General features: G+C 38.2%; 1 protein-coding gene across 1 annotated transcript in view; it reads right to left on the bottom strand.

The window, feature by feature from the left end:
• Positions 1–7,737: 7,737 nt before the first annotated feature.
• Positions 7,738–24,703, bottom strand: part of MIPEP (mitochondrial intermediate peptidase) — a 74,244-nt gene continuing 57,278 nt past the window's right edge. Inside the window, exons 17-19 of the mRNA XM_027677878.1 lie at positions 17,691–17,812; positions 16,805–16,878; positions 7,738–8,388 (exon numbers count right to left, since the gene is read on the bottom strand). Coding sequence (XP_027533679.1) covers positions 8,294–8,388; positions 16,805–16,878; positions 17,691–17,812 — 291 coding nt within the window. The 3' untranslated portion in view covers positions 7,738–8,293. The remainder of the gene's footprint in view (positions 8,389–16,804; positions 16,879–17,690; positions 17,813–24,703) is intronic.

Below are 24,703 nucleotides of genomic sequence, written 5' to 3'. Positions count from 1 at the left end.
GGAGCACCAGAGGGGCCTCTGGCTGAGGACAATGTGAGCTCAGATAGTCACGTTCCCCAGTCCTGATGCTGATAAAAGGTGCACAGCCTCACTTCTCCAGTCTAAAAGCCCAGGTGAATAATAAAAAAGTAGGAGAAAAGCTCAAGAGTCCTGTTTGCTTAAATGAGTCCTGCACTCCTGAACAGGATACATTGAAGTGACCTGTTACTTCGGGTGCAGCGACCAGGATGTGAAGTCTTTTCAGCAGGCAAAAAGGGTCCCAACACATGGAGAATGAGTTAGCTTTTCTGACCACTTCAGTTTGCAAAATGCCTTTTTTTGCCAAATGAAACAGATGAAGGTGGAGAATGACAGATGGGATGAGAAACAAGCATGAACTGGGGAAGAAGAAAAAACAGTACAGCCAGAGAGGCACAGGTGGCAGACCAGCTGACCAGATCCTTCTGACAGACCAAGGGAAAGGCACAGAAAACAGAACAGTTCACAAAGGAAGAAACTGAATGTCAAATTAGTTATTTCCCTGTAATCAGGCAGCCTACATCACTTTTTTATGCACATATGAAACTCTCAGAAACCAAAGAAATACGAAAATTAAAACTGATTTTCTTGGAAAACAGAGATTACAAACTGAATAGACTATTACAACCACTTTGTCTTGGGAATTTGGCTTCAACACCCAGTTGAATCAAAGATAACTAATTTGATTAAGTAGAACAAGTTATCTAAATCCCTATTAAGAGAAAACACTGCCAGCAATTCAGCACTGTTTTGCAAAAGACTTTCAATGTTAAATAGTTTCAGAGAGAGAAGTACCTAGAGACTCATGACACTTCTCCACACATGAATGACACATTTGTTGGGCAGGCATCACGGCAAGACAACAAACTAAACTTACATGAAAATAAGAAGAAAATTTGCCACAATGGTGAGGAATCAGGTCTGATCAGAACTTATCTGGTTACTGTCAGCTAAGTTGGGTCCCAGACCCTAATGGCACTGCCTCTTTCTTGCAGCATGCAATGGCATCTCCACTTTTTGGGGAATTCCTTTCTCAACCTCCCTGTGACAGTACAGGGAGGAAACTCTATTTGTGCAAGTGTTAAGAGACAGTGAACTATCATTTCAACTCTCACTTGTAATGAGTGGGATTTATTCTGGCTAGCATGAATCACTTTGATAACACAGATAATTAGTTTTATACAAGTTTTACTATGTTATAAAAGTTGCTCTATCACTTGTGTTCCCCTAGGGCTCTCTTTTAAAATGATTTTGTTACAACTGTATTCTTCTTGGGGGGACCCCTGGTGGCCTAGTGGTTAACATGCAGGACTCTCACTGCTGCGACCCAGGTTCAAATCCCAGTCTCCTGGGTAGATGGAGCTCGTCAGCCCTGTGAGGCCATCCATCTAAGAGAAGGTCACTCTAAACAAACCTACGTCCTGAGGACCTCACTGCCATTGTCCAAGCTTGCTTGGCCCCAGCAGATGAACCTTAGGATTAAAGGGTGGGCTCAGTTCAGCGCAGGCTGTGTCTCACCTAAAAAATCCATTGCGCAGGCTGGAAAGGTAAAAGACCTTTCCCAAAATCTTCGTTCACGAAGACTGGCCATTACTTATTCTTCTTGGAAATGAATTGGAGACAACTGAGCACATCTGTATGTCAAGAGAAGCACTGCAAACCAAAACATTCAAGGCAATTTTGCTGCCCTTTTAATTTCTAAAATCCATGTGAAGAAATGCAATCACTTCTGGACTCCAGCATTATCAGCTGTTTACGGCTGAAGACAGCCATTTCCTCCCAGGCTGTCACTAAGCCGCCTCCGCACAGCCCATGGCTGTCCACAGCAGATGCTGCAGCTCAACTACCAGGAGCTGGGATGCTGTCAAATGACCTTGGGTCATATACTCCACAGGTATAAATAACATAGGTCTCTAATAACTTCATTTGAGCTACAGAAATTTATGCTGGACAAGGATTTGTGTCTGTACAGAGAGCTGCAAGGTGAGTTAACTGGATTCCACCTTTGTGAGGAAGAAAAGTGGGGTTGGTAGGAGTGTGCACTATGTGAAACCAGTAAGTTCTTCTGATTTTATATGCAATTTTTCTTTCATATGTTTTTTGAACACTGAAAGTAGGCTATGATTGAGTGAGCCTTGTGGCTATTTCTGAAGAGCACCATTAATAAACAGACTTTATTTTTAACATATTCACATTCTGTGAGTATGCTAGAGGAGCTTGATGAGCTTGCCCAGCCCTTAAATTAAGCCAAAAACCATCTTCTGACCATGTTTAAGGGATAAGCCAATATTCAAACACCTACTTGATAAATTACTGTTACTCATGAAGTGCAGCTGCCTGCAGTGTATTGAGAGCTGCTGTCCTATGGCTTCCAACCTAAAGTGCTCATCCATCCCGACTTGGCCTGGCTTGGCAATGCTTCACCTTCTCAGTGGATCACATTCAGGGCATTTCCCCAAGGCCCAGCTCTCCCAACACTCATCTCCTGCAGCACAGGGAAGGCAGGTTAGAAATGCTGTTCAAGCACGATACAGACTTCAGGCTGAATGGGCACATGCCAGTAGCAGCTGTGGGCAGGGTGGTAAGAACCTGCCATGCTGCCATTTCGCTTTTCCTCTGACATGATCACAATCACTAGGTCAGAGTCACAGTCCAAATCAACGCTCACCTCCTCCTACCCCCTTGGGTCATGCCCCACTGCAGCTGTAAGAGCAGGCAGAGAAGGGGGCATTTGGAGGTCTAAGGAGTGAAGTGAGAAGACTGCAAGGAGTCAGAGGGACAACAGGCAAAAGGCACTTCATAAAACCCAAGATGTCCTGAAGATAATTAATTAAGAGTATCTTCTGCAACTACTTTAATACTATGATGCTGTCAATGACGCAGGAACTCAGTCATATATAACAGGCAGTAAAAGCAAACAATGGTGGCATTTGACAATTGAAAAATAGCAAAGTCAACTAAAAAAAGTAATTTTAGGGCTTTGAGGTGTTCTGAATTTAAACCAGGACTTCTAACACTTCTATTCCAGCCATCTGTGCTCTCTCTCTAGTTACTGGAACAATGAAAGGCATGTGCAAGAGCTGGTTCACCCCCATCCTTAGACTGGTAGGATATATCCCATTTTGAAGATGTTAGTCTGTTCTCATCAAGAGTGAAGGCAGCTGGAATGGCAACCTTCAGCCACATACAAGTTGCCTTAAAGGCTACAGGCTCATTGGCAAAAGGCATCCCACTCTCCCTTTCCTCTGTGGTTTTAAATCTACACACTAGCAGAGCACCAACCAGTCATCCTGTCAGATTTCTACTGCCACTTTGCTTCTGGTTTAAGTATTTTGTCTGTAACAGATTTTTTGGATACTTCCTCCAAACAAGAAGCCATAATGATTTCCTACAAGCGTGCAGCCCCGACATGCTGTGGCGCACTGTTTGAAGAGCCAGCTGTTGAGGACCAGCCACAGCGGACTTAAAAGTAAACAAATCTCAGCCAAGGGAAGATCAGAAGGGCCGACAGACAGTCCTACTGGTGCTGATTTATACTTCCTTATCTTTTATCTCCTTCCCTCTCCTCCCTGAGCACACTAGCTGTTCTCCCACGGTCCTTCTCCCAGGGAAATCCCTGTGCTTGCTTTCTGCTATCGTGCATTTTCAACCCTCCAGTTTTTTAAGTCTTCTAATTTTAATGTAATACCCCCCTCTTGGTATACTGCAAACCTGCTGGGGTAAAGAACCAACTTAAGCTTGCTCCTAGGAGCACATAAATAAATTCCTGGCTCTGGGAGCAGAAAATCTCCAATACTTTGCCCAGACGCAATCTGAAATAGCAGAATGTCTCCCACTGCGCAACTGGCAGAGGAGGTGCTTCGACTGACACTGCTTTTCCAGCTCTCCACTCATGAACTCCCCCCTGGACATGAAGTCATCAGCAGGACAGTTACTGAGCAAGTGCAGACCTGCTACCCTTGAGGCAAAACCTCCTTCCTAAGACACTCTTTTCACTAGCAGCTTGTAAAACCAGAAAAGATGGCTGTGCCATGTGGTGTAACTAAGGCTACAGGGCTTCTCTGAATTAATCTGAATTCAGGCATATTTTTCAGAAAACACTGATGTACATTTCTAGTGCTGATTAGTCAATCCCAGGACCACCCTTCATGCGTGTTCCACTGCTGTCTCTGCTGTCAAAATATTAACTAAAAATATGGGGCAACTTTGTCTAATTTCAGCTACAAGCTCTTGCTAAACACTTATTTTCAGACAATGTTCAACCTTTCAAATTTGTACTTCTGTATAATGATTTAGATATTTTAATCTTCTGATAAACTAAGAGGTATATTTTCTGAGCCATCAATATTGCTGTGTTACAATCATCTATTCTCTTAATTTCCATCTTAGTGACATCTATAATACTAAGCTGTTACTTTCATATATATTCATTTTTATTTTTGCATACTGATTTAAGTCTGATTCCCTATACAAGCAGCTATTTAACATCTGCCCAAAAGATTTTATCAACATGTGATATGAATTCTTCCATCTGGTGTTCCACTGAAGACAAAGCACAAATATTTTTGAACACCTCTGCTTTTTCTGACAGTGCTGTAACTTCCATTCTAGACTTAGTGCTGTAATTTCCATTTTAGACTTAGTACTGTGGAAAGAAAACCCTCTTTTACTCCGCCCAAGTTTTTAACTCAGAGGTTATTTTGCTTCTGTATCAACCCACTATCATGCCTTGTTTCTTATCTATATTAAATTCTTCCTTGCCTGATTTTCCTACTCTTCCCTGCCTTCTTAACTGCTGCCCTCTGCTCCTGTTATCTTCATTGGTGTTTAGAGAATTCCAAGCAGCACCAGGTGCATTTATGTCACCAGAAAGTAATTATTACACAATATTTCAGTCTATCTTAAGTGAATCAGAAAAATAATCACATCGAACATGGAAAAAAAAAAAGGCAAAGTTCACACCTCAGACTACCAAATGAAATCCATGTGTGCTTTTCTGATGTGTTGTAATTATATGTTATTACTTCAAGATTGCACAAGGGTATAATTTCTTCTGAACATGTTCACTACTTATTTTCTATAGCAGCTAAAATCCAAAACATAGTATAATTTCAGATTAAAAGCATGATGCTGAGTTACACTGTTATAAACCCAACTTCTGGATAGCTGGTTCAGCAGCCCCAGTGGGAAAGTGTGGAATGCTCGAAAAGGATTACAGTGGTTTTTACATTTACAAAGAGTTACACTGCTGGTCACAAGAGTGGTCTCACGTTACTGAGAGTACACATATTTGCTGGAAAATAAAAGTCTCTCAAAAAGAAAAAGAAAAAAAAAAGAAAGGAAAAAGCATCAGATATCTGAACAGCTGGAAGCATTTTTAGAAACTACCAAAAAAGAGAAAAAAATTAGAATAATATTTCCCTTTCTGTAGTAAGCATCATAGTGGTGATATAATATGTTCTCAAGAGGCTTAATCACGTCTACTGTTCAATCCTCAAAGGCTATTTCATAAAACAAAAATTAGTGGAGTCAACAGAGTTTCTTCACAAAAAAACTGAAGCCATCGTTCTATTTATTTTTCTACCAGCTCCCATCTTTGTCAGATGTCTTAAGAGCTATAAATCTGTGACGATAAGCAACAATCCACCATACTCTGGCACAAGACAAGATTTTCTTCCTTTCTTTGTCTATATCTGATTTCATATTAGGAAAATGTTGTTTGATGCCACTCTGACAAAACCTTGAAAAGACTGCTGTTTACAGAAGGATCAAATGAGATGGTGAATTAAGGAAGTAATAGCATCCATGAGCATAAAACAATGTGACTACTACATATATTTTGATAAAGTATCTGCACACTAGAACGAACACCACTTGAATTTCTTTCAAATTAAAATGTAGGGGCAATCTCCTAATTTTAAATGCTTTGCTTATTCTGCCAATTATGATGCTTTATTTATTTTACTGTAGTGCTCTCAGTGCCTTGTCAGCAGTAGGATTTCCTTTGGCTAAGTTCTTTTTGTCACAACAAATCTTTCAACATGTGCCAACTCCAGATAAACATCATTGTTAGTTTGTTCCAGTACAAAAACCAGGTGACAAACAACATAAGGCTCCCTAAGCAACACCCTTGAATTTCCTTTAAAACATAGTTCCATTAAATACTCTCCTAGGGATTGTTAAATTTACATTCATCAGCTATTGTATCCTTTACAGAACTTCCCATCTTCACAATATGTTTTTACTCACACCTAAATTTACATTTAGTTTTTGTGGGTTTTTTAATCACTTAATTTACAGCAAAATACCCACCTAGTTTGTTAAGCAAAACCATTAATTCTTTCTTCTTAGGGACCAACTGCAGGTACAGAATCTAGTCAGTCAGCCATACAAGCCAGAAGCCTTGTTGTGGCATGCCTGAAAATATGCCCACTATTATTTAATCAAAACATTTCTTATTTAAAAATGTCTAAACCCAGTTCTAACAGAATGATAGTGCTATTCACATAAGATAGTTTTCACCTTGCAAAAACAGGCAGTGCAAAAAATAGGGTAAAATATTAAACAATACCCAATAGCACAGACTCTGCTAAAAAAGAGGGGTGAATCATCCAATCAGCTCTCACTCTTATTTATCCCTTCCCAAACATCCACTTTTTCTGGCTGAGTTTTTTTAATCTTTATTCTTTACTTGCTTCTCTCCCAAGTTATTTGCCCTCATCTCTCAGCCTTGGTTTTCTTCCTCTCTTGCTTCTTTCACTGCATTTCCGCTGAGTAGAACACTTACGATACCTTTTGCAACAACCTACAGAGGAACTCTAAACGACAAGGTCATTTCTACAGAAAAATTCATAATTTTTCTTTTTTTTTTCAAAACACACCCAATACCATTTCATAATTTACTTAAAGGGAAAAAGAAAACCTCACTGATAACATTCCCTTTGTTCATCACCCACTATATAATGTGCAACCTTAATCTGCTCCAGCCTTCTTTTTGATTTATTTCGTACCCCCTCCAAAACCTGCCCTCCTATACTTCAAACAGTTCCCCACACTTGTCCACTCATCATTAAAAGGAAACTCCACGTGAACAAACATGCAGGGAACCAGATTCAGGCCATATCTACGCAGCAACGTTGCCAACATATTTTCAATAGCCATTGTTCTCTGCAATGTAATCCTCAAAATGCCTGCAGATCCATATTCACCAAAATATGATATTACTTCACCCAGTAAAGCCCTTAAAGTAAAATGGTCAAAACTAATCCACACTACACAATAAAACAAACACATTCAGGTAACAGATAAAAGGACACAGTTAATAGAATACTCAGAAAACAACTGCAGATGCCTGAACATTGAAGCTCAGAGGAAGATCTGCAAGAGATGAGCCTAGGAAGTAAAATTCCAACTCTGTTGGATATTTAAAAACTACTAATTCAATAGCAAGACCAGTTTTATGGCACACTGTAAATTCCATTCCTCCCCTAACCATACTATTTTTTACTTAAAAACATGGCCACACATGCACCCAATGGATCATCGCAGCTATAAAAGCATGGCTACCTTACATTTTATTCTCCACTAGGAAACATCTGTGGGGTACCCATTTTATTCCTTTGTCTCTCTTATGTGTGGCAACATATCTCTTTTCTCCTCACCCTAACATTTTCCATCACAGACCTGTATGACTACAGTTTTTCTTCTCCCCTCTTTTCATTTCCTATCTCAAGTACAGTTTCTAGTTTTCCACTTCATCTTTCCTTCCAGTTTTGCCTCTGTTACAAACACAATTTACTTTTCCCCAGCACAGCACTCCTGCAAGGAACACAGTTAAACAAGGCTAAAGAAAATCCATGAACATGTGAGAAAGACCCATGTGATCAGTTCTGGGTCATGACACTCAACAGGTAAGCCCTAATACTGAATCAATGTGTGTACCAAAAGAGTATTCATACCACTCCACTCACCCTGAAGATGAGTTCAATTTCTGTTTACTCAGATGGTCCAATAAGACCACATTTTCTAACAGTACATTCTAGCAGATTTGTTCTCTCAAATTCCATGCTTAAGCTCCTATGCAATGGAAAACCATCATCTCCATAATTGAAACCAGGTGATCCAATGAAAGTATTTATTACTGTTCCACCAACATGAACAGTCAAACTTTTACAAGTGTTCACAAAAAAGCAAAACCAGTCACAACAATATTTTACCCACAATTATGAAGACATATGCAATCTTCCATAAAGGAATTCAGTTCTGCTGAACATTTTTATGAGTCCATGATAAATGTTTCAAAGTCGTGGTCTAAGTCTGAAACAAGGGCATCCACAAAATCTTCAACTGAAGGTGATTTCTGAAGCATACCTACAAAAAAGCAAGACAACAGACTCTTCACAAGAATACTATGACCTTGACAGCTTTGTCAATGGTAATATTTATTGGTAACTAACTTTTAATGTCACTATATGACAGAAATGGCTATCATGTTTCTTTGATAAGAATTAAGTGCAGTTATAGTGTATAGGGATTATTTAATTTCTTCAAGCTACCTGTTACACGTTATCACAGAATTGACAGGTTTCAAGATTGTTAACTGATTTTTATCACTACAATCTTGCTTAAGCAGGGAATTATATCCATTTTAAAGCAATGTAACCACAGACTCAGTCATTTCCAAATGACTGGAATAAATTAGTGATTGAGCGGGTATATAAATCCTTATCTGATAAGTCTCAGCTTTGACTGAGCCAAAAAAAAAATATATTTTCCCAATGTGTTACACACCTTAGAAGCACTTGATTTAGTATTTAAAGTGCAAATACCTCTGAAATTTTTGACAAGGCATGAAACATACTCAAACAAAAGCATTTTCAATACACTGCAGTTTTAGTTTTGCTTTTTTACAGTACCAGGACTTACCTTTTATTAAGGATTTTAATTAGTGCATCTGTTAGCTGTAGCATTTGGTTACAGGATAACAGGGAAATTAGCACAATGAAGAATCATGCTCAAGTATTTTTTCAGGTAATTCTATGAATGGAGCAGTTAAAAATCTCACACCTTCCTCCTCAGAATCCTAATTTTTGGAAAGCACGAGAATATATACTTTAAATTATTTTCAGATGTTTCTTTGTACTTAACATTACATAATGTTGGTCTTTTCATTGTTATTAAGATTTTCAAGTTTATATTTGGAAATTTACTGCATAACTTGTACCAGAAAAAAACCCAACAGTACAGCTGCCAAATAATGTAAAATTTAATCTTTGTATTTCTTTGAAGTGATCTGTTCTTTCTGACAACTGCCAATGTAAGTATAACCTTGTTCTACCCTTTCTGATCAGGGTACCTACTGAACATAATTTTATACTCTTTCACATCCTCAACAATATTTGCTTTTGGTGGAAATTATAATTGCATGCTGCTAAAAGACCGTAATCTTTTACTATAACAAAATGATTCAAAACCCATCAGGAAACAGATCAGCTCAAAGTAAATTTGTGTGAGCAACCAGAAAGAATGTTCCTGCTAAGACCTTACAGAATTCCATTTTAATCTGATTTAAACACATGTTACAAGTGTCAACACAAACTGCCATGACCCAGTATATTAATGTTGAGCACTAAAAGGAAAACAAATCTCATACTATATATAGGTTGACTGAAATGCTCTTAAATGAAGTTTGCATCAAGCTATTTTTAAAATGAAAAAGAACAGCATTAGTATTTCCAAATACTTGGTAAACTTGTAATCTACTCTAATGTTAGAAAAATTGCTGTGGAATTACTTGTAGTTCACTATGAAAAATGTCTTGCTATGTGCTGGGCTGAGAAACAGATGTGTACAGATACCCAGCTACTAATCTGACCTCCCCAGAGAGCCATGGCCCCTTGCAGATTCCCTCTCTTGGGTTCCTCAGTGGGCTGGCTGGGGGACATGCATATTTGCTCCCTAACAGCCTTGGAAAAATTCCAGTTTAAACTCATATTTTCCTGCAGTTTTCACAGAAGTGGAGAGAATGCTGTAAGAAGGTGACATGGATAGCAGCCCACTGGAACATGTCATGCATGACTACTGGAGCTTTGTCTCAGACTCGGAGCAGTCCAGTCCCTACAGTGCAATTTGTTTTGCCCTTTCTTGCCCTCATTTTTCCTCAGACATTTACATCTGAACTAACCAGCTCTATTTCTTGAGACCGAACAGTAGTAAGACCTTCATGGGTGCCACTCCTCTGATCTTCAGAGGGCTACTTTGTGATGAGTTGTGCCTATGAAGAATCTACCTTTCCCTGTACCTCAGAAAGGAAACCTGGATGACTAGCTCAGGTATAAAATCTCAAGTTGGTGACATTATTCCTTCCTTCCAATTTTTCAAGATGTGGCTTTATAAAAGAACAATTATTCTATAGCCAATATGTCTTTTTCCATCGGATATCAATATGGAGAGATGACTATAATGCTGCATAGAGAGTACATAGAGATGGCCATAACAGACATAACCACTACTTTCCAAGCCCCACAATACAAAAATCCCCTTCCAATACTGTCTGTAAAAAACAGCCACTCTGGATGATGTTTAGCCAATTCTTTGACACACTAAAAATTATTCTGCTAATTATCAATACACTGCAAAAGAAGAAGAGCTAAGTGTATAATGATTAGGTGGAAGAAACTGAAACTGGGATTATATCTTCAAGGAGGTTTAATTTCCTGCTTACATAAAAATGGAGAATTATAACAAAACCATTCCAATCCTGGATATTACAAAATGAATAAAAGAAAGATAATTAACTACAGTATACCTGGATGTATTTTAGTGCAGTTAAGTACAGTCTTACAAATCTCACTCAAAACTTGTTACAAATTTTATTTATTTACACTCCACGTGGTTTGCTTTAAATGTGTAGGAGATTTCAAAATCATTCTGGCAATTGTGATATCAAATGACCTCCAAACCAGTAGTTCCAACTTTTGATAACAAAAACAGATTTCAGATTTCTTGCATTAGTGGTCTGCTGCATTCCTGTTTTCCCATCACTGACATCAAAAGCAGACACTAGCAGACTTCACTTTTGCAAGGAAGGGATGAAGAGTAATTGAGGTCATTGCTGAAGAACTACTGTAGTGAAGTGATGATGCTCTTATGAAATAAATAACTACAGATTTTAGAGTAGGCAACTCCAAAAGAAACAGATACTGATTGTATTTCTGCGTTTTAACCTCTTACTCTACACAGATGTGTTAAAAAATGGTCACATCTCCCTTTAAAATCCATTAAAATATATCAAAGCAAGATCAGCTTTGATATATTGTAAGTACTCAGCACTTCAGTCTACATGATTTAGTAAGATGCCCACAAGGTCTGATGGTTGCAGTTTTCAAATTTAGGAGTGTATTTTAATATGTTTAGCCCAACTCCTATTTCAGCTCAGTCTCTCCCAAGCCTAAGGCAACTGCATAGCTTATCTTCTCTGCTTTGAAGTTTTCTTTCACATTACAGCACTGTGGTTAACCACACCCTTTTGAGAGATGGTTAGCTATAACCTACAATCACTGAAAATTGAGAGAATAAAGCTTGTGGCAAAATTTGGCCTCTGCCCCTGTGGAACAGTAATTATTTTGGGTCCATGTAGTTTGAGTTAACATATGTTGCCATTCACATCACCTTTTAGGATTTATGCATATTTCTAACACTTTCAAAGAGACATACAATGATTATCTGAAGATTTTTGCAGCCTCTTCAAATCATAATTATTCCATGAAGTACAATTTGAGGCATGGAAAAACAAATTTTCAAAAACTGCATCGGAGTAAATGTGTGTTTATTTACACAGTCAGTTGGTTTGGTTACCATGTAGGCACACAGCTGTGTATGACTGCAATATAATATGGCATTAACAAATCAAGAACACAACTTCACATGTATTTTGCATGAGGACTTCTTCAGAAACCCCAAGGGCAATGTGACTGCGTCAAAACTGAGGAGAAGTGCACTCCAGGATATGTTCCACGCTCTCAGTTCCCAAAACATCCAACCCAGTACTTTTCACACTGCAATTCACTTTCTGACTGTGCACCTGGGTTTCTTTCCAGTCAGGGAGTGCCGAGGGAGGGAGGGATGGTGCACACCTGAATCTTGTTCTGACCTGCAACCAGCACACAACTGGACCTGGAAGGGACACCTGGGATACATAACTTTAAAGGGATTTGGAATCCCTAATGCCATGTACTCCTAGGAAGGAGAAAATATACAAAAGCCACATGGTCAACACAAAATGACAGAGGAATCAAGTTCTTCTCAAACTGTATTTTCACTTTAAGGAAACATTTTTTAAAAAGTAAGCCTCCTGGACAAAGCATGGTTCACTCGTTTTTTAAGTGCTTCTGCTATCCATATTTGTGACTATTTTTTTATTTTATTGATGATCAAAGGGGTAAGATAAAAGGGGTCACTTCAGAAAATGTTTTAAAAGGTTTCAAAAAACCTTTATGGCTTTTGAGTTTTTTAACGGAAACAAATGCCAAGAGAATCAAATACAAACAACAACAAAAAAGTATATTGTGTTTCCTAATTAAAGACTAGTCCAAACAGGAAACTTGTCAGTAACTCCACTGGATGGCAGGTCAGATCCTTTATCTTTCCTAATCAGTACATCTATGGAATCACGTCACAGAAGATGAAAAGCTAGGTCATATCCAAATACAAGAGAAAGACAATAGATGGATTCTGAGATGAAAATCATAACAAAGAAACTGTACAAATGAAATGTGCTGTTATCAAACAGTCAATGAACATGGCTAACTTCACAAGGAGATACGGAAGCATTTCAAGGGTGAGGCTGCACATCTGCATCCAAAAGTCAGACATCTGCAAGTGCATTTCTATATATAAAAAAAAAATGCCTGAAATAACAGCCTAGAGAACTTTAGGGTTTTGAAATATGGCACTAGTGTGGACAGAATCTGGACTGTTTCCCTGAAGAAGAGTAAAATCAACAAACTTTAAAGTTTGGTGGAATCTATCTTTAATCAGGTAACTGTTTTGTCATTTGCTATGGGAGCACAGTTTTGCAACTAATGGAAACCAACAGACGGAAATCAAGTATTCGGGAACATCTATAATGAAAACCAAAATAAAAGCAGCAAGAGGAATCAGAAGCTGACTGAACTTAAACAAATTAAGGAACAACTAATTGTTCTTACTTTTCTCTTAAATTCTCAATTTTTGTAATAAATACAGAGCAATTAAGTATAAACATATAATAAGTTTTTCCATCAGGTGTGTTCTATGATTTAGCCTCAAATAATCCCAAATCAGAAATCAAATTATTATCTTGTCAAAACACCTGAGTCACCCTGATTTCATTCTTCAGCGAGTCATTCAAGCATGTTTGTTAAGTTTTGCACTGTGTACAAATGAACATCACAATATGCACAGGCAAGGAACCTGCTGATGAATTCTGATTATTTTTATGATCTTGAATATCTTTTAAGATTGCTGTTTAAAGAGACACAGAGTATAAAAGTGAAATTCAGAATACAAAAGTGTCCACGGAAATAATCTGAAGCAAGAAAGATGTATCCTTGATGGAAGAGGATCAGATCATGGAACACTTAAGAAAACTGGACACAAACAAGCCCACAGGCCCTGACGGGATATACCCATGAGTGCTAAGGGACCTGGCAGATGGTACTGCAAGGTGACTCTCAGTAACCTATTAAAATAGGGGAAGTACCAAAAGACGGGAAAAAAGTGAATTTCACTCCTATCTTCAGGAAGGGCAAGAAGGAGAACACAGCCGGTCAGTCTCAACTCAATACCTAGGAAGATGGTGGATCAGCTACTCCTGGAAACCATTTTCAGGCTCATGAACCAAAAAATCATCAGAAATAGTCACCATGGATTCATCAAGGGCAAGTCATGCTTAACTAATTTGATAACGTTATATGATGAAATGACTACATGGTGTTCTGTAAGATCCTCACTGAGAAGCTGTTGATGTATGGGCTGGATAAGCAGACAGGGAGCTGGACTAAAAACATGGCTGAATGGCAGGGCTCAGAGGGGGGTAATCAGTGCTGCAAAGACTGGTTAGAGGCCAGTGACCAGCAGTGTACTCCAGGGGTCAATATTGGGTTCAGTCCTGTTTAACATCATTAATGATCTGGATAATAGGGTCCTGCATCTGGGGAGGAACAACCCCAGGCACCAGTACATATACTGGGGGACACCCAGCAAGAAAGCAGTTTTGCAGAAGAGGTCCTGGGGGTCCTGGTGGACACCAAATTGAACATGAGCTAGCCACAGAGAAGGGGAATGGCATCCTGAGTGCATTAGGAAGAGCATAGCCAGCAGGCTGAGGGAGTTGATCCTTCCACTCAGAACTGATGACACCATTACTGTGTCCAGTGCTGGGCTCCTCAGTACAAGACATGGACATACAGGAGAGAATGCAACAAAGGCCCACTGAGATGACTGAGGGCCTGGAGCATCTCTTCTGTGAGGAAAGGCTGAGAGAGCTGAGACTGTTCAGCATGGAGATGAGAAAGCTCAGAGGTATAAATACCTGAACCTACTTTAGCAGGTGTGTTGGCCCAGCTGACCTCCGGAGGTCTCTTCCAATCTCAACTATTCTGTGATTCTGTAATGCTGTGAAAACATCTTGAAAACTTCTGCCATTTTTTGTAAATCATAGCCTTTGCTCTTATCACCAGTATTACTCATGCTAATGCTGACACAGAGGAGTCACTGCTGTCTGGTTCTTCTATTAGATGTGAACAAACACACCAGCAGGTGCACTGCTGTTACTAACCTTGATGTGACACACAGTTCTGTTTAGTGGTTTATGGATTTACTGACTTAAAGAAAAAAGACAAAAATCGAACCTTTTATACTGATTTTTTTGGTCACAGCATAAAGATGCCATTATTCTACCATTAATGTTAAGTTCACTGTTCTGCAGTATGCACAACTATTCCTTAAACAAGTTTGCTCTCTTCTTCAAGCCCCAGGCTGCACAGCCATTGCCTCTTTCTCGTTCACCATTGGTTCTGATGAGTTACTGATGAACATTCTGCACTAAATTAATTGAGGACTAGAAGCACGAGGACTATGAATATTGAAGTGCCTAAAACATCTAATTACCACATTTCAAGATTTAAACTTGTTTGTGTGCTTTCACGTACCTTGCCAAACTTCATACTTAGATTTCCTGTAAACTTAAAATAAACTTGGAATTTCCTGGACTGTGATATCAGTCTTTCAGATTAATTTCAGTAGCAAGTTTTATCCATAATAACTGATGCATACTCTCAACCCCAAACTGATTGCACCATATTCCACTGTGTTCTATCACATGCAAGGGTGAAAGCTAGTCATACTTCCATACATCTTCTCTAAGACCATCCAATTTTGTAAACTTCATTCATATAGTATTTGATTCAAGGAAGCACACCGCCAGCAACTTCAACATAGTTTCTAGGACACTCCAGGAAGATTCAAAGCTCAGTAAAATTAAGAATATATCCCAGAAACAGAAGAGGTGTCTAAAAACATCTTTTTCTTTCTCTACGATATGACTTACAATACAAAAATTAGAAACGTGTGTAAAGATGTACATTCCTGTCTTGCAACTACTTAATCCACAATTTTGGGCTACAGTTTTTCAAGGTTACAAACACATATTCTTCAAGAACCCTAAAGAAAAGTAAGTTTGCAAAGTCATATTGAATGAAAAGTAACCCTGTAGATCAGAAGTATAAATAGAAAAAATCTAAAGAATATATAGTTGCTTAATATATGGTGAGTCTAAGGAGAGCAGAGGTCATGGCCTCAAATATAAATAGATGGGTCAAAGAACTGGGATGTTCTAGTTATTAAACTGTGCCAATCTCATGATGAAGTACAGACACATTACTACTGTTTCCTTATCTGCAGAAAAAAAGTCCCACAAGTTCCAGTCTACTAAAATGGAGTGAACAGAGCAAATGAATTCATATTCATCCTTAATATTAAAAATTTCAGAGGAAATTGAAAGATGTGCCATTAGATGAAGCACTTAGCAAGTGCTCATGTTAGGAACAGCAATAGGAATGCAAAAATGTTTGGCTTGAATTCTGCAACATTAGACAGGAAAGTCTTTATCCTGATCTTATTGAGAGATCTGAGATAAAGTCAGCATTTTCTCAAACTTGCTTCATTCTCTTGACATTATTTTTAATATATGAAATACAATATTTTTGCTATCAGTATGAATGATTTTTAAAAGTTATTTTCCAGATTAAAAAGGCAAATGTGGTAGTGAGAGGAATAATGAACTATGTTTGTTAAATACAGTTTTCAGACCTCCATTTCATGAGAATGTATACTCAAAGTACTGATACAATCAAAGATGTTCTGATGATGCTAAAATGTGGCCAAAACAAGTTCAATTTTGTCTATACAAAATAACCAGAGATATTATGACTTCCTCATCTGGAAAAGTTACTAATTTACTGTATCCAAAAATGGTGTCATTTTTCTTCCTTCAAGTATGTGGTACTCTTATTCTGAATTCTTTAGACAGTGCGGTAATTCCCAACACTTCACCCCAAGCAGCTGTGTGTTCTACTGACCATGATGCAAAGGTGATGACCATTCCACTTAACTAAATAAATGAATAATTTTTCTTTCACAAACTCAATGAAAATCATAATTAAACCGAAAAGAGTAAGTTGGGAAATGCAGTTAAATTATTTCTTCCTCACGCAAAGGAATAAAACAGTTCTAATTTATTTTCTACCTTGAACCATCAGTATGGGCTCTTTTCCACCGCCGTGTGCCAGCATCTCTCTACGATAACGCTCTCCCATTGCCCTGGAGAAACACAGATGTTAGAGCCATCTACAAATACAACCTGTCCAGCTTTCAGTCAGATTTGCTTCTAGGATCTCTACAGAACTCAGAAACAGAGACCAAACGATATTTTCCACCCTGAAACAATGACTGATTCCATGTTGACTCTTCAAATTCAAGTTACACTTAAAATCATACTATGAGTAACTGAACCAGACAAATTTTATACGTGTGAGTATGTACTAGTGTTTATAAAAGTTAATTTGTGAATGACATTTCAGTCTTCCAAGGGGAAAAGTTGCTCTGTTACAATGAACATTCACCAAAGATATAAGAATGCTTAAAATTTGTGATCTTGCAATTTACTTTTTAATTTCAGAAAGCAAAATGAGTAGGACAGCTACACTTAGCTTTGAAGCTGGTAACATGAAACTTGTTTAATACGCACAGTTGCTTTGATTTCAATAGAAAATTACAAGTAATTAGGCATCTATGAAATTCAAGCTCTCTAATTACATCTAAATAGGAATTTCAGTGCCTCCCAACAGACACACCTAGATTTTAAAACATCAGCACAAATCTCTTTGCACCAATGGACATTTCCCAAAGTGTGTGTGTGTGTGTGTGTGTGTGTGTACATACATACAGATATATATATATATACACACACACACCCCCATGGTTATTTTGTAATCCTCCTAAAATCCAGAAAAATGCTAAAAATTAATTTTCATCAAAAAAGCCCATCAACCTATGTGGCCCCATTTGTTTCATGTTTTCCTGAAGCAACTAACATGACATTTCATTCTACTTAACATTTTCTCTGTTTTTACCTATCAAACGGGTTCTGAGCAAAACACTGTTTCCACACCATAGAGGCAACAGCCCTAGACATGAGGTAGGAGTAATATTTGGCACCGTAGCCCACAAGATGACTGAATCGCAGCTGCCAAGCCTGTAAGAAATAAAAAAAACCAAACCCCAAAAGTTATCTTTTAACTTCTTTAAATTGTTCAGCATTTCTCTCATGTATGATGGAAGAAATCTGATATCATTAATGACAAAGAATTAAAGAAAAAAGAGAAAAAGCAACCACCACTTATCCCAGACTGAACAATCCTTTGTTACAAGAAGCATTTTTCAGCCTAAATACTGTATATCCAACACACTGATCATCATGATTGAAATTATACATAAACAGGGTCAGAAGGAAAGAAAACCAAGCAGTAAAAAAAATTTATTCATATTTAATAATAGCTGTGTTGTTCTATTGGTCTTGAAAAAAAACAGAATTACCTTACTACAAGTAATATCGTATGTTATAATTTCCCATCTCAGTAAGTGCAGTGTCACTGGAAAAGTTCAATTTATAAACTTCTGTCACAAACAAAATGGTAATAGGGACTTGCATTTAATTCTGTAAAAATATGCAATTTTCCATATGCCAAAAACCTCAGAGGTTGACAAATTACATCCAGATGCAATACCATTGCTCACAGATTTGTTTGCACATTTTTAAATGCATACATATAAGATTATAATCCACAATTATATGGTTTTTCATGTATTGTTACTTGACTTTATGACACATTCCAGTGATGGCAGATGTAGCCAGACAATGGGACTCATTTCAAAAACCGTTTAGTTACTACTTGGGCCAGGGAACATGGCACTGAACGGGTATATCATATCCCATATCATGCACCTGCCGCTGGAAAAGTTGAGCAATGCAATGGATTGCTGAAAACTACTTTGAAGGCATTGGGTGGGGGAACTTTCAAAAACTGGGATCAGCACCTAGCAAAGGCTACTTGGCTAGTCAACACTAGAGGCTCCGTCAGTCGAGCCGGCCCTGCCCAAACAGAGCCCCTTCACACTGTGGATGGAAGCAAAGTCCAAGTAATTCACTTGAGAAGTATGTTAGGTAAAGAAATTTGGGTTAACCCTCCCTCAAGCAAAGGCAAACCCATTCATGGGATTGTCTTTGCTTAAGGACCTGGATACACTTGGTGGATAATGAGAGAAGATGGGGAAATCCAGTGTGTGCCTCAAGGAGATTTAACCTTGGGAAAAACTAATTTGTATTCTGAGTCGTATGTTGCAGGAAAAGGCATCCCACCATCGAGTGCTGCTGTGCCAGACATGTTGGAGCTCCAGTACGAACTGGAGTTCAAGGCAGAGAAGTGGTACGCCACCACTGATATTGCAAATGCGTTCTTCTCCATCCCCTTAGCAGCAGAGTGCAGGTTGCAGTTTGCTTTCACATGGAGGGGCGTGCAGTACACCTGGAACCGATTGCCCCAGGGGTGGAAACACAGTCCCACCACTTGCCACTGAATGATTCAGGCTACACTAGAGAAGGGTAAGGCTCCAGAACACATACAATATATTGATGACATTATTGTATGGAGGGGAAAACACAGCCATAACCCACTACAGCAGACTTCTTTTTTAATGCTGCTTGCTGTTGACAGTTTACTTATGTTTTCTTGGCAAAGAAAATCAGAAGTATCAGCCCTACTTTCACAGAAGTAAAAATACCTCTTTTTTTTTTTATTATTTCCCTGACTTTAACAGAATAATTTAAATTGTGACAGACCTTCAAAGGTCATCTGGTCCAGCCCTCACTCAAAGGCAACTTTAATTAGATTTCTCAGGGCTCTGTCTAAAGTCTCAGCATCTCCAGGGATGAAGATTTCATTGCCTCTCCAGTGCAATGTGAAAAGGCAAGCAGGTCCAAACTGAAAAGATGTTGTTTCCCAACATATTTGGGCATATTTTTTGAAATGAGTATGGATGACTATATAAAACAAGGAATATGAAACTTACTCTGCCCTGTCAGCTCTGAGGAAACCAAAGGAGAGACAAGTCCCATATCTTATTTGTCCTCCTACTCAAAGAAGCTCTTAACATTCTTGTGATATGATTGTTGTCAAGATTTTTGTAGATATTATAAAAACTAAAGGTTTAAAGAGGAACCCAAAGATAAACAATAAAGTAGCGTAACAGATGTTTTACATTTAAATCCATGGGCTGTGAGATGCTTGTTCTTATCCTGCAGTCAATGGTTGAAATTCTGACGAAGCCAAACAAAAAAGTGAAAGGACATTAACCATTTTCCAGAGCTATTTATCTGTGATTCTTTACCACAGTGTAATTAACAAACTCCTGATTTTTGAAAGCTGAAATAAACTATGCTTCTTTATCCAAGAAAGTTCTGATCATCATCTTGTTCTCCATTAGCCAGAAAGATGTATGTGTATGCTAAAAAAGTGACCAACTGAGAGGGTGGAAAAAGAAAGTATTTGGCTTTTAATCATTCTTTTTTCCTTAAAAGAAAAGGTAGCAAAAAGTGCCTTATAATCTAGATTACTGCGAACAGCAGATGAGAAACAAGTTGCTAGCTCCCTTTTCTGAGCAATACCTACAAATAAAGTTCTCGAAGTTAGCTGTAATTCAACCATTCAAAAGCTACTTTTAACAGGATGGTTATCTCCACCCTAAGATGCGTGTCCAAAACAGATGGAATTTCCCATGGGTCAGCAATCGAGCCTGTACTGGTGACCTACACAACTAGTTAAAAATAGGAGTGACAAGGTTAAATGAGATGAAAAAACATCTCCAGTCTTCAACTTTCCTGTGGGTCTTGATGTATGGTGCAAACTCTTGAAAATTATTAACTTTTTTTTCTTTTCTTTAAGGTAAACACTATATCTCATTTTAATGCAAGTACGTAAAAACATTCAGCTTGAATACAGATTCTCCAGTTTGCTCTGAAAGCTATTGTGGTTGCCGTGTTTATACTTTGTACCTACAGTTATTCTAACTAGTCCCTTAATTGTAACCATAATCACTAAACTAAAAGCACATTTTGAAACAGATCAGAGAGCCTACATTTTTAGAAAACTGAGCAGGAAAACATGTCAGTTTATTAAATGAAAGTTTGCAAAGTTATGACTAGAAGTTTTAACTCTCTCGGGAATGTGGAAAACTTTACTGATTAATTAACATACTCAGAAATGTTTCTGGGGCACAAACAACATAATGTCTTTGTGTTTGACAGAGGGAAGACTATTTCTATCTCTCCCATCAGAAAGGAATTATTTTGCCACATCATATAAGCTGTAACTAGGACAGTATGTCTTCCTCAACAGCTCAGATTACATAGTTCACATCAAATGTTCTTGCATTTAGTGGTTTGCACCTAAAACAGCTCATCTGCTCTTCCAGGTTGATCAACTATTCCATTCATAGGGTTTCTTGAAACTCTGTATAACAAGTAATTAAGGAGAAAAGAACAACTTGTCAGCAACCTGTCCAAGACCAAAAGCTTGATTTCAGAGTCTGCATCAAAAACAAGCCTCAGTACCCTCTGTTCAATTTGTTTTGACCTTGTCTTTGCTACTAAGCTTTACTAACAAATTTTGCATTGTTTACTTTCAAAAGAGAAAAGGAAAGGATATAGAAAGACCAAGGAAAGACACTGCTCATCTCTCTCCCTGCATTTGGGGAGGCTTTCAAATATGATGAAGTTGAGATTTCAAAAATTCATTGAGAACAGGACAGTATGCAAAAAAGGAAACAAAAACAGAGGATGACTCAATCCACCTTAAGATAGATGATTTCCTTCACTGGAATACTTAAGGAACATACTTTTAGACAGCTCAAGTTATTAAAGATGACAAGCATTCCCAAAGGAATACTGCACCTAAGATTGTTTTCCTGTTGCAAACCACAGTGAAGGAAATCTGATAACAAACACCGCGGTTTCCTACTGAAGTTTGAAGCCCATATTTGATTCATTTTCCTTTAACCACTACAGATTTTCCCCACTCTAGAGCATGAATAACTCTAGCATGTCATCATTTCCTGTCACTACTTTTGTCCCAGTCCTCACACAAAGCTTCTGATCAGGAACTCCCAATCTTCAATATTTCACTATTACCCAGTACCTATCACATTACTCAAGTACATTTTCTGATTCTATGCTGTCCTAACAACTTTTCAATACTGGACTTAGCTACATATAAAAAAACATTTAAACACTAAAACACCCATCCTCTACCCTAGTTCACAAGGAGCTACCTGCTCACATTAAAAAAACCCCTCTTCGTCTCTTTCTACTTCATACAGATGAGACTACAACCTAGGAAATCAAATGTTCAAAAAACTCAAGAATATATAGGCTACTGCTCCTTTAAAAAGTTCTATGATGAATAAAAAGAGCACCCACATCACTGTAAATGTATTTGAAACTGAATGGTTGTCCTTTTAGCATAAAATTCCATTTCTCCATTTTAATAAATTCAGATATAGATGCAAAATGACTTGATTTCTTCTGTTATTTCCAATAAGGAGTGATTTCTCTATTTAAAAAAAAAAGAAAAATACTTATCAAACTCCCTTTTGGACAGGGCAAAGGCTAGACAAGTAGAAGTAGGGCACTGTCCTTATTAAATGTTATAATTTTGGTAAGCAGCTAGAAAATTAATGAAGACTGAGTAATCTCTTACTTCAAAAAGTTCCATGAACTCATTCCAAGAGTTTATAAAACAATGCATTTACAGCATAGCCCATGGGTTATGATAATATGCCATCCACAGGTCATGTTCATGCCTGCTTTTTATCCAGCACAACAGACCGAAATAAAGGTGTGCAACTGATCCACTGCAGTTATTAAGGGGGAGTCCTGTCCACCAACATTATCAATCTTTTCTTATAACCATGTCTGAAATATTTCCAAAATTACATGTGCAATGGCTTTCCATCCCATCATGCAGCAAATAAAAACACATTACTGGTACTTTTTTATTCTTACACCTTATCAGGATTTTTTTTTTAAGTCCTTGTAGGATACATTCTTAGGGCAAGATTCAGGTCATTTTATATAATACAAAAATTTAGATGTGATGGTAAAAAGGCAAAATTGAAAGAAAACCCATAGGTAACTTAATATAAACTAAACTAGCTTTTGCTTGAGCGCAGGTAAACACTGTTCCATGGGGCTCCACTAATTACATAGGAATCAGTGCTACAAAATTCTACTACATCTTTTGGAAAGAAGAAAAAATCCTACAGAAATTCTTGACTAGTGCTTGGACTTTTCAAAATGGTCTTCCAACAGTTCCTGCTGTGACTTTAGGTACATCAAAGTATATTTATGTCCATTTTGCTTTGCATCTGAAGACAAAAAACACAAGTGAGAACCTGAAAAGAACCAACACTAAATTAAGGAAAGTACTTTTGTCATTTAAGTCTTCTAATTACAAAATGTGTGCTCCAGTAATTACATCAATGAGCAAGTTGCTGAATTGTTGCCACGAAGAACAATATTTGATGGAGATGATATCTGGTGCCCTCCCCCCTCTTAATTAAATTCTTATTCTGGCAGGAAACCCAACAGAGGAGCAGCCAACTTATCTCCTTCAGGGGCTACTGGGTGGAGAAGCCCTGTGTCTGGCACTAATTTGGTATTATTGCTCCTAATGCTCTTGAATTTAGCTATCAGCACAGGTGGAAAACTCCCGAGAGCCATGAGAAGCTCCAGGCTCTGGTTACTTGGAGCCAGAAGAGAATGGCGATTAGCACGCAAATCAGTACAGGCTATTTCCCTCTGCTGAGGCCAAGGTTTATCAGGGCTAGTGGAAATCCAGGACAACGCCACTCTGGCATGCAAACAAGCACACTCGAAGTTAGCACAGGCAATGTTTTCTTGGCACTGTGTCAGCCACTCATACAGCAGGAGCTGGAGGTGGAACATAAAGAACTGTAGGTTACAGGTCAAGAACTGTGAAGTCACTTTTCAGCACAGAAAACTGGTGAATTTACTGTGGGGTGCAGATCTGAGGGATGCTCCACATTTAGCTTAGAAAGTTTTCTGTTCTGATGTACTAGCTGTGCAGACATCATTTTAAATTATCAGAGGGAAGAAGTGCTGTTAGCAAATGAAAAAAATGTGTTATCTGACAATCAGGAGATCTGGTTGTACTTTTTGACTCCATTTCGAGTTTTCAAGCTCTTCACACTCATATTCTTTCCAAGATCACTTTTCTCAAATTTAAGGAAGATACTCTAGTGATTTCCAGTTATCCTATACAGAAAATTCCAGTCTCATTCATTCATTACAGTGACTGTAGAATTAGTGTGCTAATCGAATCAAATGCCCTTCTCTGAATCATTCCTATGCTCCCTTTCCCAAAATAACTGAGACTGCAGTGAGACAAGCTGAGAAGTTTCCTGGTAAGGCTCCTCTCTTATTCTTGCCCCCACACAGTAACAGGAGCAAGCAGCACAGCACTGCCAGCAGAAGCCCAGCTAGCAGAACCCAGGGCTGCCAGGCTCCAAAGACAGGAGCAGCCCAGAAGCTGTGACTGCCAGGCTCCAAAGACCAAGCTCTGCTGCTGGATGCACTTATTTTGGAGAAGCCAAATTTTCACACAGCAGAATTTATTCCCCCGCATTTCTGTTTAAACTACTCACTTCATGAAATCAAGGACTTTTCATATACTTTTTGCAGCTAAAAGAATTCACTCTTTTGTTCCGAAACAAACGTGGAATTTTTTTCCTTATTATATTCATTTGTTAGTTAAGTTTACAGAGTGCTTTGAAAATGTCCTCAACTCATTCTCACTAGAAAAAACAGTTTTTTAATGAGTTCTGGAATGCAGAGTTTGCAAACTGTTTGTGCCAGCAGCTACCTCAGGGGAAAAGCTAGAGCACTCACTGACCGTAGAAACAACTGTCTCCATAGGTATGCAGCAGCTTGCTTGGTCAACTTACATTGTGTATTTCTGACCTGAATCTCTTTAAGTTTTACAGAATTACATCATCATCCTTCTGGAGTTTC

Source organism: Neopelma chrysocephalum, unplaced genomic scaffold (genome assembly GCF_003984885.1).
Source record: "Neopelma chrysocephalum unplaced genomic scaffold, ASM398488v2 Primary Assembly neopelma1_43, whole genome shotgun sequence".
Classification (NCBI taxonomy): Eukaryota; Metazoa; Chordata; class Aves; order Passeriformes; family Pipridae; genus Neopelma; species Neopelma chrysocephalum.
Note: the sequence above shows the minus strand (reverse complement) of the source record. Positions and strands in the feature narration are given on the sequence as shown.